The sequence below is a fragment of the Natator depressus genome, chromosome 7, assembly GCF_965152275.1.
Source record: "Natator depressus isolate rNatDep1 chromosome 7, rNatDep2.hap1, whole genome shotgun sequence".
NCBI classification, from domain to species: Eukaryota; Metazoa; Chordata; order Testudines; family Cheloniidae; genus Natator; species Natator depressus.
Window position 1 is genome coordinate 30241944 of NC_134240.1, and position 14447 is coordinate 30256390.

Sequence of the window (14447 nt, forward strand, 5' to 3'; positions counted from 1 at the left end):
GCTACTAGCTGCGGGTCACCACTACACACTTCCTTCTTGCCTGAGGTTGCTGCAGCTGGCTGACCTTTGCCCCAAGGCAACGGGGATGTGCCATTACCATTGGAGGGGGCGGCGGCATATTTCTTCCCAGGGGAGCCGAGTGGCACGGGCTGGGGGGCAGCCCCATGGCGCAGAGCTGCCAGTTGCAGACACTGCGGGTTGTGGCGAAGTGGCGAAGAATTAAAACAATAAGCCACCAAACAAAGCCTTCGGTTAGAGGAGGGTGAGTAGGGCACCGCCAGCGGCTGTACGGAGCCAGAGGCAGGACACGCTGGACCGTGGTGCCCCATAGAGCCCAGGCCCAACCATCTGATGGTTTCTAATGGCACTGTGAGCTGCTTCAGACGTGCCTTTAGGCCACGTACAGCTGGCTACTTACCGTGTTGTTTAGTAGGCCCAGGACGTCCAAACCAAATGGCAACAATGCCATTGCACGGAGAGAATTTAACCTGGCTTGGGAAAACTCGTTCTTGTTTATAGAAGGGAAAGAGTCTAAACCTATAGTGTGGTATGCAATACTACAGCTGTATGGAAAAAGTTTGATTTTCAGTGGCATTTTACATAAGCCTATGCAGAAATTAACACAAAATATCCCACTGGATCACGTTTGCAGGGAGAGTTAGTGCTCCACTGGAATATTCATTGGCTGTTAAAGGGAAATGATCTCAAAAGGTTTGGGAAACAAAGAGAACCAGTGCTAAAGTTTTTGGAAAAGAGGAATGAACTCATTGACAATTGCAAGCTTATTAAAAGCAAGGACTAGATAAGTGATCTGGCTTTCCTTTTCGATACTGTGTTTCATCTCAACACCTGTATAGGGGAAGGATTTGCCTCTTTGATACACTGTTTAATTTAGTTGCCTTTTTTATATAAAAACTGTGACTCTTTCAAAACAGTTTGTCCCAATAATTTGGACCACTTTATTTATTTGCATCAGTTAAGAATTGAGAATGACCGGGTATAAATTATGAGAAACACCACAATGCAGTTTCTTCACTGTTAGATTTCAGAGTAGCAGCTGTGTTAGTCTGTATTCGCAAAAAGAAAAGGAGTACTTGTGGCACCTTAGAGACTAACCAATTTATTTGAGCTTAAGGATGCATCCAATGAAGTGAGCTGTAGCTCACGAAAGCTTATGCTCAAATAAATTGGTTAGTCTCTAAGGTGCCACAAGTACTCCTGTTCTTTTCACTGTTAGAGTCATTTGAGAGGATTTTAAGGTTGATAAGTACACCATGGCTCTTTTTACTAGTCCTTTCACTGTTTTGTACGTGGATATTGATAATTACCCTCCAAATTTACAGTTAGAAATTCTTTAACTAATATATTAATTCTGAGTTTGAGAATAAATTCAAAGAATTCTGTACATCTCCAGTGAACCAAGACATGATAACATTCTGGAAATTTTTCCCTAAAGGATATTTTCCTCAGATAAATTACCTTGCCCTTCATTCGCTATGTGAGCAGACTTGGATCAGTGTATATTTGTGGACAGTCATTTTCAGAGAGGAGATTTATTAAAAGCAAATATCATTCCGAGGTCACAGATTCCCAACTCAGTGACTTAGATGTACTAGCATCAACAAAGCTGAACCCAGGGATTGATGACATTATGGACAAGAAGGGACATTCAGAAACACCTCTAGACTGCTACCATGACACCCAGATCATGGTTAGTTTTATTCTGCATTAATTACATTATAGGAAATACTGTAATTAAGTGTAATCTTTTTTAGACCAGTGGTTTTCAACCTTTTTTTATTTGTGGACCTCTAAAAAATTTCAAATGCAGGTGTAGACCCCTTTGGAAATCTTAAGACATATTCTGCAGACCCCAAGAGATCCACAGATCACAAGTAGAAAACCACTGTTTTAGACACTTTAGTAATAAAGTGACATTTTGGTATGTTATAAGTTCCTATTGTGCCACAATTGGCAAAAAAGTTGGCCACCAATTATATGGACCATGAAGGTCCTTCCCTCCTAACAGGGGAACATACTATTGTGCTGGGGGTGGGGTTAGTTATACAATTTCTTCTCCACACGTCAGCAGGGATTGGGAATGGTTTATACTAAACACTCCTTCTCTGCTTTATAAATATATCTATATACAGGGAGAAACCCCATTGGGAGTGGGGGAAAGAAACATCACCCTCCCACTGGAAGGGAAAGTATAAGCCTGTCATAACCATACAATCCCTCCTTTATCTGTGAGGGGTTAAGAAGCTCAAATAACCTGGTTGGCACCTGACCAAAAGGACCAGTAAGGGAAGAGGATCCTTTCAAATCTGTGGGGGGAGGTTTTGTTTGTGCTCTCTTTGTTGTGCTCTCTTGGGACAGAGAGAGGGACCAGGCAGGAAAAAAAAAAAAAAAAAAAAAAAAACCTCTCCTAAAACCCTACCTGCAATAAGCATCTAAAATTACAAAAATTGTAAGTAAAATGCGTTTGCTTATCTTTTGTTTAGCTTGTGAATTTTCCCTGTGCTAAGAGGGAGGTTTATTCCTGTTTTTTTAACTTTGAAGTTTTGCCTAGAGGGGAATCCTCTGTGTTTTAAATCTTATTACCCTGTAAAATTACCTTCTATCCTGATTTTACAGAGGTGCTTCTTTTACCTTTTTCTTTATAATAAAGTTCTGCTTTTAAGAACCTAATTGGTTTTTAATGTCCTAAAAACCCAAGGGTCTGGTCTGTGCTCACCTTGTTTACTTATTTGGTTGGTATAGTATTCTCAAACCTCCCCAGAAAAGGGGGTGAATGGACTTGGTGGGTTATTTTGAGGAAACAGGAACTCCAAGTGGTCCTTTTAGTGAATCTTTGTCTCACTCACTTGGTGGGGGCAGCAATACCGTCCAAGGACAAGGAAGAATTTGTGCCTTGGGGAAGTTTTTAATCTAAGCTGGTAGAAATAAGCTTGGGGGGTCTTTCATGTGGGTCTCCACATCTGTACCCCAGAGTTCATTGTGGTGAGGGAACCCTGACATGGTGGCAGCAAGGTGGGATCATTTTGAACCAGAAGCACAGACCTCAGGATTTTAAAAACATTTTTTCTTTTGGCTGACTGAAAACCAGGGAGGTTTTTTTGTTTGTTTGTTTTTTAAAAGGACACTTTTTTTTTTTTAAGCTGAGGGCAGCTGGAGTTGTTTTTCTCTCTGCCTGGAGGTAGAGGAGATAACTTTCAGCAAGGGAATCCACAAGCTGGGGGTTTTTTGGTTTTTTTCCTTTTCTTTCTAACTCTCGGGTTAGGCTAGGCTAAGCGCAGGAAGGCTAGGATGACAGAAAGTGAGGTCCAAAAGAAACTAGAATTAGCCAGATTGGAAGCTGAAGAGAGAGAGAAAGAACATGAAAGACAGATGGCCTTAAAGCACTTGGAGTTGGAAGCAGAGGAGAGGAAACAGGGAAAACGCTTGGAGACAGAAATGGAAACGAAACGCTTTGAGACAGAGGCGAAACGCTTGGTTACGGAGTTAGAGCTGAAGCGCTTAGATCTGGAAAGGGCTAAGCTGGGTCTACCAGATAACCCTAACAATCCTTCTCCAGGTACCGCTCCCCATTCCAAAAAATTCCCCACCTACAAGGCAGGCAATGATACAGAGGCTGTCTTAGAAAAATTTCAAAAGGGCCTGCCTTGGATACAGCATCGCTACAGACCAGTATATGGTGGAGCTGAGGCCGCAGCTCAGTGGACCCTTAGCAGAGGTGGCAGCTGAAATGCCTAAGGAACACATGAACAGCTACAAACTTTTTTTTTAAAAAAGGCCAGAATTAGAATGGGGCTAACACCTGAGCAGGCCCGTTGGTGGTTCAGAGCCCTCAGGTGGAAACCAGACATGGCATTTTCCCGACACGCCTACCACATCGTCAAAAATTGGGTATGCCTGGATATCAGGAAAAAGCGTTAAATCTCTGGAAGATCTGTCTCTCCTCATGCAAATGGAGCAATTCTTAGAGGTTATTCCTGAGGAAATAGAAAGGTACATCCTAGATGGGAAGCCCAAAACTGTAATCGAGGCGGGGCAGATCGGAACCAAATGGGTGGAGGTGACGGAAAAGAAGAAAGCTAGTAGCAGTTGGAGCGGATATCAGAAGGGGCAACCTGAAACAACACCCTACTACCAGGTGCAGCCCAAGGCCCCACCTACATCCCAAAGAAACCCCAAACACCTTATCCTCCCACCACACCAGTCTCTAGCAACCCACCTCACCCCAGTGACCAGTCAGCTGGGCGATGTTTTAAATGTAACGAGCTGGGGCATGTAAAGGCCAACTGCCCCAAGAACCCCAATAGATTGCAGTTCATTACACCGGAATCACACCAAAGGTCCCCAAGCCCAGATCCCTCCCAGGTACCCTCAGAGTGAAAGGAAACTCTGAGTGTGGGCGGGAAGAAGGTTATCACATGGCGGGACACTGGAGCACAGATGTCAGCTATCCACCAATCCTTAGTGGACCCCAAATTCATCAACCCAGAGGCCCAAGTGACAATTCAACCCTTCATGTCCAACTCTTTAAACTTGCCTACAGCCAAGTTGCCTGTCCAGTTCAAGGGCTGGTCAGGAACGTAGACTTTTGCAGTCTATGATGATTATCCCATTCCCATGCTGCTGGGGGAAGACTTGGCCAACCATGTGAAGCTAGCCAAGAGGGTGGGAACAATCACCCACAGCCAGGCTAAGCGAGCTGTCACACCTAGCTCTGTCCCTGAGCCTTCTACGAGGGCTCCGTCTGTGTTACCAGAGACCCAAACTGAGGTGGTAGAACCAGATCCCCTGCCAATGACTGCAACAGCTGTAGTGGATCCAGTCACAGAGACAGAACCAGAACCGGAATTGGCGGAGCAGCCAGCACTGAGTCCAGTGCTTGCAACCCCGTCTACAACTCCAACGCCAGAGGGCACCACCGAGCCTGTCCTGGCAGCAGCAGATAAACCGACACAAGAGGCTCAGCCGGGGCCTGAAATACCCCATAGTGCACCAGCAAAGAGCGGTTCACAGTCAACAGAACCAGCCCCATCACCTGCATCACTTCCAGAAGGACCAAGTCCACAATCCCGTGAGGAACTGATGTCTCCAGCATCAAGGGAACAGTTCCAGGCCAAGCAGGAAGCAGATGAAAGCCTCCAGGGAGCTTGGACGGCAGCACGGAGCAACCCATCGCCTCTCAGCTATTCTAATCAATCCCAGTTTTTTGTAGAAAAAGGACTTTGTACAAGGAACCTCTTTCTGGTGGGCACCAGGAAGACTGGCATGCTCAAAGAAGAGTTGGTAGTTCCAACTAAGTACTGGGTAAAGCTCTTGAGCTTAGCCCACGATCATCCTAGTGGCCATGCTGGGGTGAACAGGACCAAAGACTGTTTGGGGAAGTCCTTCCACTGGGAGGGAATGGGCAAGGACGTTCCTACTTATGTCTAGTCTTGTGAGGTGTGCCAAAGAGTGGGAAAACCCCAAGACCAGGTCAAAGCCCCTCTCCAGCTTTCCCATAATTGAGGTTCCATTTCAGCGAGTAGCTGTGGCTGTTCTGGGTCCTTTCCTGAAAAAGTCACCCAGAGGAAAGCAGTACATACTGACTTTCATGGATTTTGCCACCTGATGGCCGGAAGCAGTAGCTCTAAGCAACACCAGGGCTAAAAGTGTGTGCCAGGCATTAACAGACATTTTTGCCAGGGTAGGTTGGCTCTCTGACATCCTTACGGATTTGGGAACTAATTTCCTGGCTGGGACCATGAAAAGCCTGTGGGAAGCTCATGGGGTGAACCACTTGGTTGCCACCCCTTACCACCATCAAACAAATGGCCTGGTGGAGAAGTTTAATGGAACTTTGGGGGCCATGATACATACATGTGTAAGGGAGCACTCCAATGATTGGGACCTAGTGTTGCAGCAGTTGCTCTTTGCCTACAGGGCTGTACCACATCCCAGTTTAGGGTTTTCACCATTTGAACTTGTGTGTGGCTGCGAGGTTAAGGGCCATTACAGCTGGTGAAGCCGCAATGAGAGGGGTTTACACCTTCTCCAGGAACTAACATACTGGACTTTGTAAACAACCTGCAAAACACCCTCTGAGACTCTTTAGCCCTAGCTAGAGAAAAAAGATGCTCAGGAAGAGCAAAAGGCCTGGTATGATAAACATGCCAGAGAGCGTTCCTTCAAAGTAGGGGACCAGGTCATGGTCTTGAAGGTGCTCCAGGCCCATAAGATGGAAGCGTCATGGGACGGGCCATTTACGGTCTAAGAGCGCCTGGGAGCGGTTAACTATCTCATAGCATCCCCCACCACAAACCTAAAGCGTACCATTTTAATTCTCTAAAGCCCTTTTATTCCAGAGAATTAAAGGTTAGTCAGTTTACAACCCAGGGAGGAGATGACGCTGAGTGGCGTGAAGGTGTCTACTACAAAGGAAAAAGTGACGGCGTTTTAGAGGTGAACCTCTCATTGACCCTCAGACGTACGCAGCAACAGCAGATCAAGGAGCTGTGCACTAGCTTCGCGCCGATGTTCTCAGCCACCCCAGGACGGACCAAACAGGGATACCACTCCATTGACACAGCTCCAGGAAGAAATCACAGCCAGTGTGGAGCAGGCTGTCCAACACAGTCTGTGATTGGTTATGACACACCTCCCCCAATACAGCTACGGGTAGTATAAAATCCCTCCTTTACCTGTGAGGGGTTAAGACGCTCAAATAACCTGGTTGGTACCTGACCAAAAGGACCAATAAGGGAAGAAGATCCTTTCAAATCTGTGGGGGGAGGTTTTGTTTGTGCTCTCTCTGTTGTGCTGTCTTGGGACAGAGAGAGGGACCAGGCAGAAAAAAAAACCTCTCCTAAAGCCCTACCTGAAATAAGCATCGAAAATTACAAAAATTGTAAGTAAAGCAAGGAAATGTATTAGATTATCTTTTGTTTTGGCTTGTGAATTTTCCCTGTGCTAAGATGGAGGTTTATTCCTTGTTTTTTGTAACTTTGAAGTTTTGCCTAGAGGGGAATCCTCTGTGTTTTAAATCTTATTACCCTGTAAAATTACTTTCCATCCTGATTTTACAGAGGTGCTTCTTTTACTTTTTTCTTTATTATAAAGTTCTGCTTTTAAGAACCTAATTGGTTTTTAGTGTCCTAAAAACCCAAGGGTCTGGTCTGTGCTCACCTTGTTTACCTATTTGGTTGGTATATTATTCTCAAGCCTCCCCAGGAAAAGGGGTGTAGGGACTTAGGGGGATATTTTGGGGAAACAGGAACTCCAAGTGGTCCTTTTCCTGAATCTTTGTCTAACTCACTTGGTGGGAGCAACAATATCGTCCAAGGAAGAATTTGTGCCTTGGGGAAGTTTTTAACCTAAGCTGGTAGAAATAAGCTTGGGGGGGGGGTCTTTCATGCGGGTCCCCACAACTGTACCCCAGAGTTCAGAGTGGGGACGGAACCCTGACAAAACCATATACCCTTCTGTTTATACAGGGGGAAATACCATTGGGAGTGGTGGGGAGAAGATTCATTCCCTCCCCTCCTATGTGGAAGGGATGCTATGCCCCATACACCCTTCTGTATCAGGGGACATATCACAGGGGGGAAATCAGTTCATCCCCAATGAGTGCCCCTACTGAGTCACCACCATCTTAGCTTGTGAAAACTGACACAATCCTAGCCCGGTGTAACATTTCTGCAGCCTCCCTGCTACTTACACTTGAGCCTTAGGATAGTAACCAGTATAAATATTTTAGTTTAGGGCCTGGTTTGTTTCTTTAAATACTGTCAGCCAAAGCAGCCCTATATAAATATTTGAAATAAGCCCCTAGCTACCTCTTAAATCATTCTGATCCCTAAAAAGAAGCAGATACTTCTTTCTTGGGTGTGGTAGGGGGCTTTCTATGCAACGAGCTGGCATCCTGGTGGAGATGGAGCCAGCAATGCAGAGCTGTAGATCCAGGTGGCAGTTAATAGGAGTAAGGGCTAAGCCGCTGGAAAAACTGACAAGAGGAGGAATAGGAATACAGCAGGCCCCAAGGGCTGTGCAGATATTAGGTAACTGTATCACATTCTGCCTCCTTGGAGAAAAGGAAATATCATCTCCATGCCACAGGGAAACTGAGGCATGGGGAGGTGCAGATCCAATCATGATGGGGGCCAGATAACTAAGAAAGACTTGCCTCAAGATCACACAGAAAATCAGGGACAAAGACAAATCAGAGGATCCAGGTGTTCTGGCAGTCAGCCCCCTATCCCCATCCTGCCCTTCTCTAGCCACTAGACCACACTCCTATCCCAGAGCTGAGAATAAAACCCAGGAGTCCTAACTCCCAGTCCTGAGCTGTTCTTGCCGCTAGACCCCACTCCTCCCTCAGCTGGGAATAGAAGTCCTGGTACCTCATATACCCTGCACTAACCTAGTGTCCCAATCAGTGGGTTGTGAGAAGGTTGTAGATGAGTCATGGGCCTGGTGTGGATGGGAGGTCCCAGCAGGGTAAGGGGGTTAGAAAGAGAGCCTGCCTTGCACTCACCCCACAGAGGCAGCTCCAAAGTGTCCTGCAGGGCTGGGCCCAACTCCCTGCTCTGGCCATTCTGGGCCAAAGCTGAGTGGTGCTGCAACTCCACGCACCAGGTTGGGGAACTGGGCCCAGCACCATGGGACAGGAGCTGCTGTTGCAGGGTCAGTGCAGAGCAGACTTGCTCTCCAGCTCCCTTTCCCTGCAACCTCCCCTCTGCACTGAGCTGGGATTAGGGTTGTGGTGCTGGCCAGAGGGTGCTGCTGCAAGTGGTGGGTCCCCTCCCTGTCTGTGTAGCGTGGAGGAGGAGGAGAAGAATGCTGACCTACGATTGGGGAGGGGGATGGCATGAATTTGGACCTACACATGTTGCTAAAAAAAAAAAAAAAAAAAAAAAAAAGACAAAATGCAGTTGGTGGGTCACTTGAGTAAAAGGTTTGGGAACCCCTGCTCTAACATACTAAACCCTACTCCCCTCCCACAGTTGGGGTTAGAACCCAAGAGTCCTGAACCCCAGCTCCCCCCATTGCTCTAGCCCACTAGACCCCACTCCCTTCCCAGATCTGGGGTTAGAACCCAGGAGTCCTGACCATCACCCCTAGCCTCCCCTTCTCTAACCACTAGACCCCACTTCCACTGGCACAGCGGGGGGGGGGGGGGGAGAAGATAGCATTTCCCCAAGGGTCCTTGACGCCTCATCTTGTATTTCCAGTTCAGCTTCTTTTTTCTGCTACACAGAGGGTTATTTCATGGCATTACCCTGGCTCCTGGCCAGGTATGAAGGAGCTGCTCTCAACTTCTTTGCTGGTTCATAACCAGAGTGCAATGGGAGAGATGTAAACAGGAGCTTAGGGGGTGAAATTGCAGCTCTCAGCATGATCAGATAACATTCCTGTGACTGCCCAGGGCTCTGCTGCTTGTCTCGCTCCCCTTCTCTGGCCTCTTGCTGCCAAGGAAGCTCAAAGCTTGTTCATAAATTAACCCTTGGTACAGGCAAAATGAGGCATACAGAGGAAGCAAGCTGGCTACGGTCATAATGGCAGGAGTAGGGACAAAAACCGGGAGTCCTGACTCAGGGCCCCCATCATGTCAGGCCTCGAGACAATCACTGAGAGACAGCCCCTGCCCTGAAGAGCTCACAGTCTAACTAGACAAAGGAAGGATTATTAGACCTGCTTTGTAGATGGGTAAACTGAAGCCCAGAGAGATGAAGGGAGTTGCACGAGGTCACACAGGAAGGCTGTAGCAGAGCTGGGAATGGAAGCAAGATCTCCTGGATCCCAGCTCTGTGCCTTAAAGACAAGGCCAGCCTTCCTGTGTCTTACAATGGTCAGGGACTGTATCTTTGGGGTTGCTATAGAACAGCCATAGATCAGGCAATAGTTGGGTCAGAGACGACACACAGACACGCAATACATTGCAGCCAGCACAAGTCATGGACAGTGCTGTAGTTATTTGTGTAGCACATTTTACCTGCAGCGAGAAGCACCATGTACAGTTTGTGCTGTTGTGTTTTTGACCCAAGCAGCTAGTCAAATTTCAGGACTCTGGGGATGTTCCAGTGAAGAGGAGAAATTGCTGATACTCCGGTATTTCTTTGATGCAATATTGTTTATTTATAAGAAATGTACAAAGCCCTGCTTCTCTGAATGCAGGAGGAACCAAGAACAAAATGAGAGGATTTCTGCATGTTACCAATGAACTGCATTTAAAAATGACCCTTTTAGTTGCAACTCAATAGTCTAAATCCAAATTTTACAGCTGAGACAGCTGTCTCCCTCTGATTCACCCCTCTGCTAAGTCTATGCACCACTTAAGTACAACAGCCCCTAGTTCCATGCTGGGATCAGCACTGACTGTGACAGGAGAGCACCCCCTACAGCCCCCCCATCGTGCTCCCTGCAGCAAAGAACCCCCTGGGGCATAGGGGGGAGCACTTACTGTGAGGAGAGAGTGCCCCCTACTGAGCCGTTCATCCCACAGGCATGGCAACAGCAGTAACATATCCAGAGAAGGCTGGGGATGCATCTGGTCTGCACGAGGAACTCAATCTCTGCTTAGTCAGCAGGAGGCACTGTGGGGTGGTCCCTGATGGGCTAAGCAGCAGCACTGTAGCCAACTGTCAAGGACTAAGATGGCAGCCTTGGATTCAGAGCCGAGCCTCCAGAGTAGCAGCAGTTCTTGGTGTCTGCATGAGGGAGGCGTAGGGGAAATATCCTCCAGGAGGCAAAGACAGCCTCCAAAGAACACTGGCCAAACAGTCAGCCAAGATGTCCACCAAGGAAAGCTAGAAAACAGATGGCCACCAAAGAAAAGTAGACAATCAACATGGCCACCACCATGGGGCCTAGCAGGCCAAAGCAGGGTCATGCAGGCCTCGCCACAGCCGGATGATATCCTGGGGTGTCCTGTGATCCACCAGGATGAGTTCCTTGTAAGCACAAAAGTCCTCCCGTCCCTCAGCCTTCATGTTGAAGGTCCAAAAACCAGGGTGGTTCTGTGGCACCAGCGCCAGCTCTCTCAGGCAGATCCCCAGGTAGATGTTGTTGATAGGGAAGAGGGGCAAGTGGCACGAAGCCTCGTAGAGCCGGGCAGCCACATCCCGTGAGCAAAGGATCCCTCCACCCCCCACATAGGGTGGGTAGGTGCCCTGATAGAAGGACTCAGGGATATAGTACTTGTGTTTGCAGTCATGGACTGGGGCAGCATCCTGGATGACATGGCCAGCAAAGAGGCCCTGGCGAGTGACAGCGTCAAGGCTCCCAGCGTAAGCCACCAGGGTGTCCACCCTAAGAAAGACATCATCCCCCCCAAGGAAGATCAACTCCACGCTGGGGCAGTGGCCCTGCAGCCACCCTAGGAACAGGATGTCCTTTAGGCTGAGATTGTAGAAGGTATCCTGGAAGTCCCAAAGCAGGAGATCGCTATTTTTCCGCCTCTCCAGCTCCAGAAGTGCCTCCAGATCCGGATGCCCGTCCCCTGAGCCTTGCCTGCCCAACAGGAAGAGCGTCTGCACTGTCACATTCCTGACCAGCCCAGTTCGGCCCCATGTCTGCCGGATGGCTTGACGTCGGTCAAAGTTGGCCAACTGGGACTTAACAGCCACCAGCAGTTGTGTCCCATTTGGGCAGGCCTCATCATCTGCTGGCCCAACTAGCAGTGGGTAGTCCCTGCAGTGCATGGAGAGGACGAAAGCCTGGAGGTGGCTGGGGTAGGAGGAGAAATCTGTCAACCTCTGGGCGGCTTCATGGAAGCTCTCTCCACACGTCCCTGGCAGTGTGAGGTTGAACTGGGCTGTGGCATTCCTCAGTATGGGGTTGTCCAGCTGGTCCATGTAGAGCATCAACAAGTTCCAGAGGGGAAGGCCATGGAGGTCCCTGTGCTGCCACAGCCTCAAATGGCCCCCAACGAAGGCTGATCTCCCTGAAGCCTGCAGACCGAGTGGCCTCCTTGAGAGCATCACTACAGTGTAGACTATCACATTGGCGACAAAGACGCAGGAGAGCCAGACATAAGCTTTGATGTAGCGGAGCTTCATGGTGTGTATGGGGGGTGCTGTGGGGCAAGGAAGGGAAGGGGTTAGACGGCACCTCCCTGTACCACCACACACCCCCAACAGCCTCCCACAGCTCAACTACCCCCCCCCACACACCCCTAACACCTGATCAACTACCCCCTCCCACAGACACCCCACAGTGCAGCAGGACTTTCCAGGTACCTGTCTCACACACACACCAACAGCCTCCAATGGCCATTCAACTACCCCCTGCACACGCACACACACCTTTACAGTCCCCCAGGATGTATCAGGCACCCCCACACAGACAATCCCATGTTTCAGGTACCCCCACATGCACCCTGACAACCCCTCCAGGTATCTACTCTCCCCCAAACCCTGACAGATATCCATGGCCATTCAGCTACCCGCCCACACCCGTTCAGCCCCCCCAAGGTATTTCAGGTACCCCCATACACGCACCTCTGCCCTTTTTGGTATTTACATGGCACTTCTGCTTGACTTAGTTCTCAGAGCATTTCACCCACGTGGGTTTGTCTCTTTATATCCAGTAGAGAGCTGGAACCGGAAGCCTGGAGATTGAAGGGGCAGCAGTGACAGAGTTTGGGGTTCGAGCCTCTCTGCTGTAGCCACTAGTCTCTATTCCCCTTCCAGAGCCAGGATAGAACCCAGGAGTCCTGGTTCCCAGCCCCCTGCTCTAGCTGCTAGACCTCACTTTGCCCCTAGAGCTGGGAGCTGATCGTCCCTTCTGAAGAGGAGCTGGTCTCAGCTTTCAGTGGGTGGGGCAAGGATCTGCTCTTACCTTGAGGCAGGTGCAGAGTCCGGGAGGCGGGGGGAGGAAGCAACTGGGACAGTGCAATGAGAATAAGGGTGGAGGGGAGGGACATTAAGCTCAGAGAGCCACGCAGCAGCAGTGGGGTCAGTACAAACCGGTTTCTAGCCGTTCGTTCCTATCGCCAGTGCTGCTTCTCACCCCCCATTTGGTACAGGGAGGGCAGCGGGGGGTCCTAGTTCCCAGTCCCTCCTGCTCTATCCCACGAGCCCCCCACCCCCCCCAGACCTGGGAATAGAACCCAGGAGTCCTGACTCACAGTCCCTCCTGTTCTAACCCACTAGCCCCCAGTCCTCTCCCAGAGCCGAGCCTAGAACCCAGGAGTCCTGTGTCCAAGCGGGGCTGGGGCTCTTTAAACGATCAGCGGGGAGGCAGGTGTGCTCCAGCCAAGACCCGGGATCTGGATGCTCTCCCACTCCCAGCCTTGTTCCCCAGATTCAATGCCTCTCACCTGGACTCGGGGGGGGGGGGGGGAAGAGAGACGTCAGTCCCTGGGGAGCCCTGGGGAGCCAGGGAAAGACAGAGCTAAGTAGGGTTGAGGGGAGAGAAATGTTAGACGAGCTTGAACAGAGGCTTGGGAAGCAGGCAGCTGCCTAGGTAGGGAGAGGCAAGGAAGCCTGCAGGGAAGGGGGGATCTAGGGCTGTCTCAAGTGGAGGGGGGAGGTGAGGGGAGCTGGGCTGTGGGGGAGAGAAAGAGAGAATCTAGGGCTGTTGGGTGTCTGGGGTTGTGGGGAGTGGAGGGGAGAATCTAAGGTTGTGGGGGACTCAGGGCTGGAGAGTGAGGGGAACATGGGCTGTAGGAGGATACAGGGTTGAGGGGATCTGGGGCTGGGGGCAACAGGGGAAATCCAGGGCTGACAGTTTCCTTCGCCCCATCCCAGTGGTTGCAGCATGGCTGTACTCTTACCTCCCCCAGGCCATGTTTTCTTCAGCCGTGCTCCATGATACTAGGGTTCTGTCTCTCCGGACTTGGGCGCTCCCAACCCCCTGGCAACATATTTGATGTTTTTACTGTCCCTAAAATGGATTTCCCACGATCCCCCTACTGTTTTTAATTTAATCTGCCAGGGCACCATCCCTTCCATGATCCCATGGTTGCCACCGAACAGCACCCCACAATCCCAGTATTACCAATGCAGCAACAGCTGCCTGAGTCTGCACGGAGCCTGATTGCTCCAGAAAGGGGGAGCTGCTCCACGCTTCTCAGTGAGGCATTAACCCTGAAAACTATAGACTGTGAGTTCATCGGGGCAGGGACTCTCTCTCATTGTGTCTGCGCAGCGCCAGGCAAAATGGGGCACCCAATCTCAGTTGGGGTCTATGCAGCATCCAGCATAATGGGGGCCACAACCTTGGTCAGGGCCTGTGCATTGCCTGGTAAAGTGGGGGCCCCAATCTCACTTGGGGGGGTCTATGCAGCGGACCGCACAACGGGGGCCCAAATCTCAGTCAAGGTCTGTGCAGCACCCAGCACTACAAGGGCCCCCATCTCAGCCAAGGCCTCTAGCTGATACTAAATAACAATAAAATAAAAATAGTAATAAAAATAACAATAATAATAATAACTCCCAGCTTCCTGCCCTCCT

The 14447-nt window shown here is 49.6% G+C and overlaps 1 protein-coding gene across 1 annotated transcript; it reads right to left on the reverse strand.

Moving 5' to 3' along the window:
• Window positions 1–10144: 10144 nt before the first annotated feature.
• Window positions 10145–12800, reverse strand: LOC141991439 (N-acetyllactosaminide beta-1,3-N-acetylglucosaminyltransferase 2-like). Its single transcript, XM_074959734.1, has 2 exons — window positions 12492–12800; window positions 10145–12067 (listed from the first exon to the last, which is right to left on the reverse strand). Exon 2 carries the CDS (start codon window positions 12048–12050, stop codon window positions 10860–10862), a length of 1191 nt encoding a protein of 396 aa, XP_074815835.1. The 5' UTR covers window positions 12051–12067; window positions 12492–12800; the 3' UTR covers window positions 10145–10859.
• Between the last annotated feature and the right edge of the window lie 1647 nt (window positions 12801–14447).

Excerpts from the sequence above, each read along its gene's own strand:
- LOC141991439 (XM_074959734.1), bottom strand. The coding sequence starts at position 12,050 with ATGAAGCTCCGCTACATCAAAGCTTATGTCTGGCTCTCCTGCGTCTTT.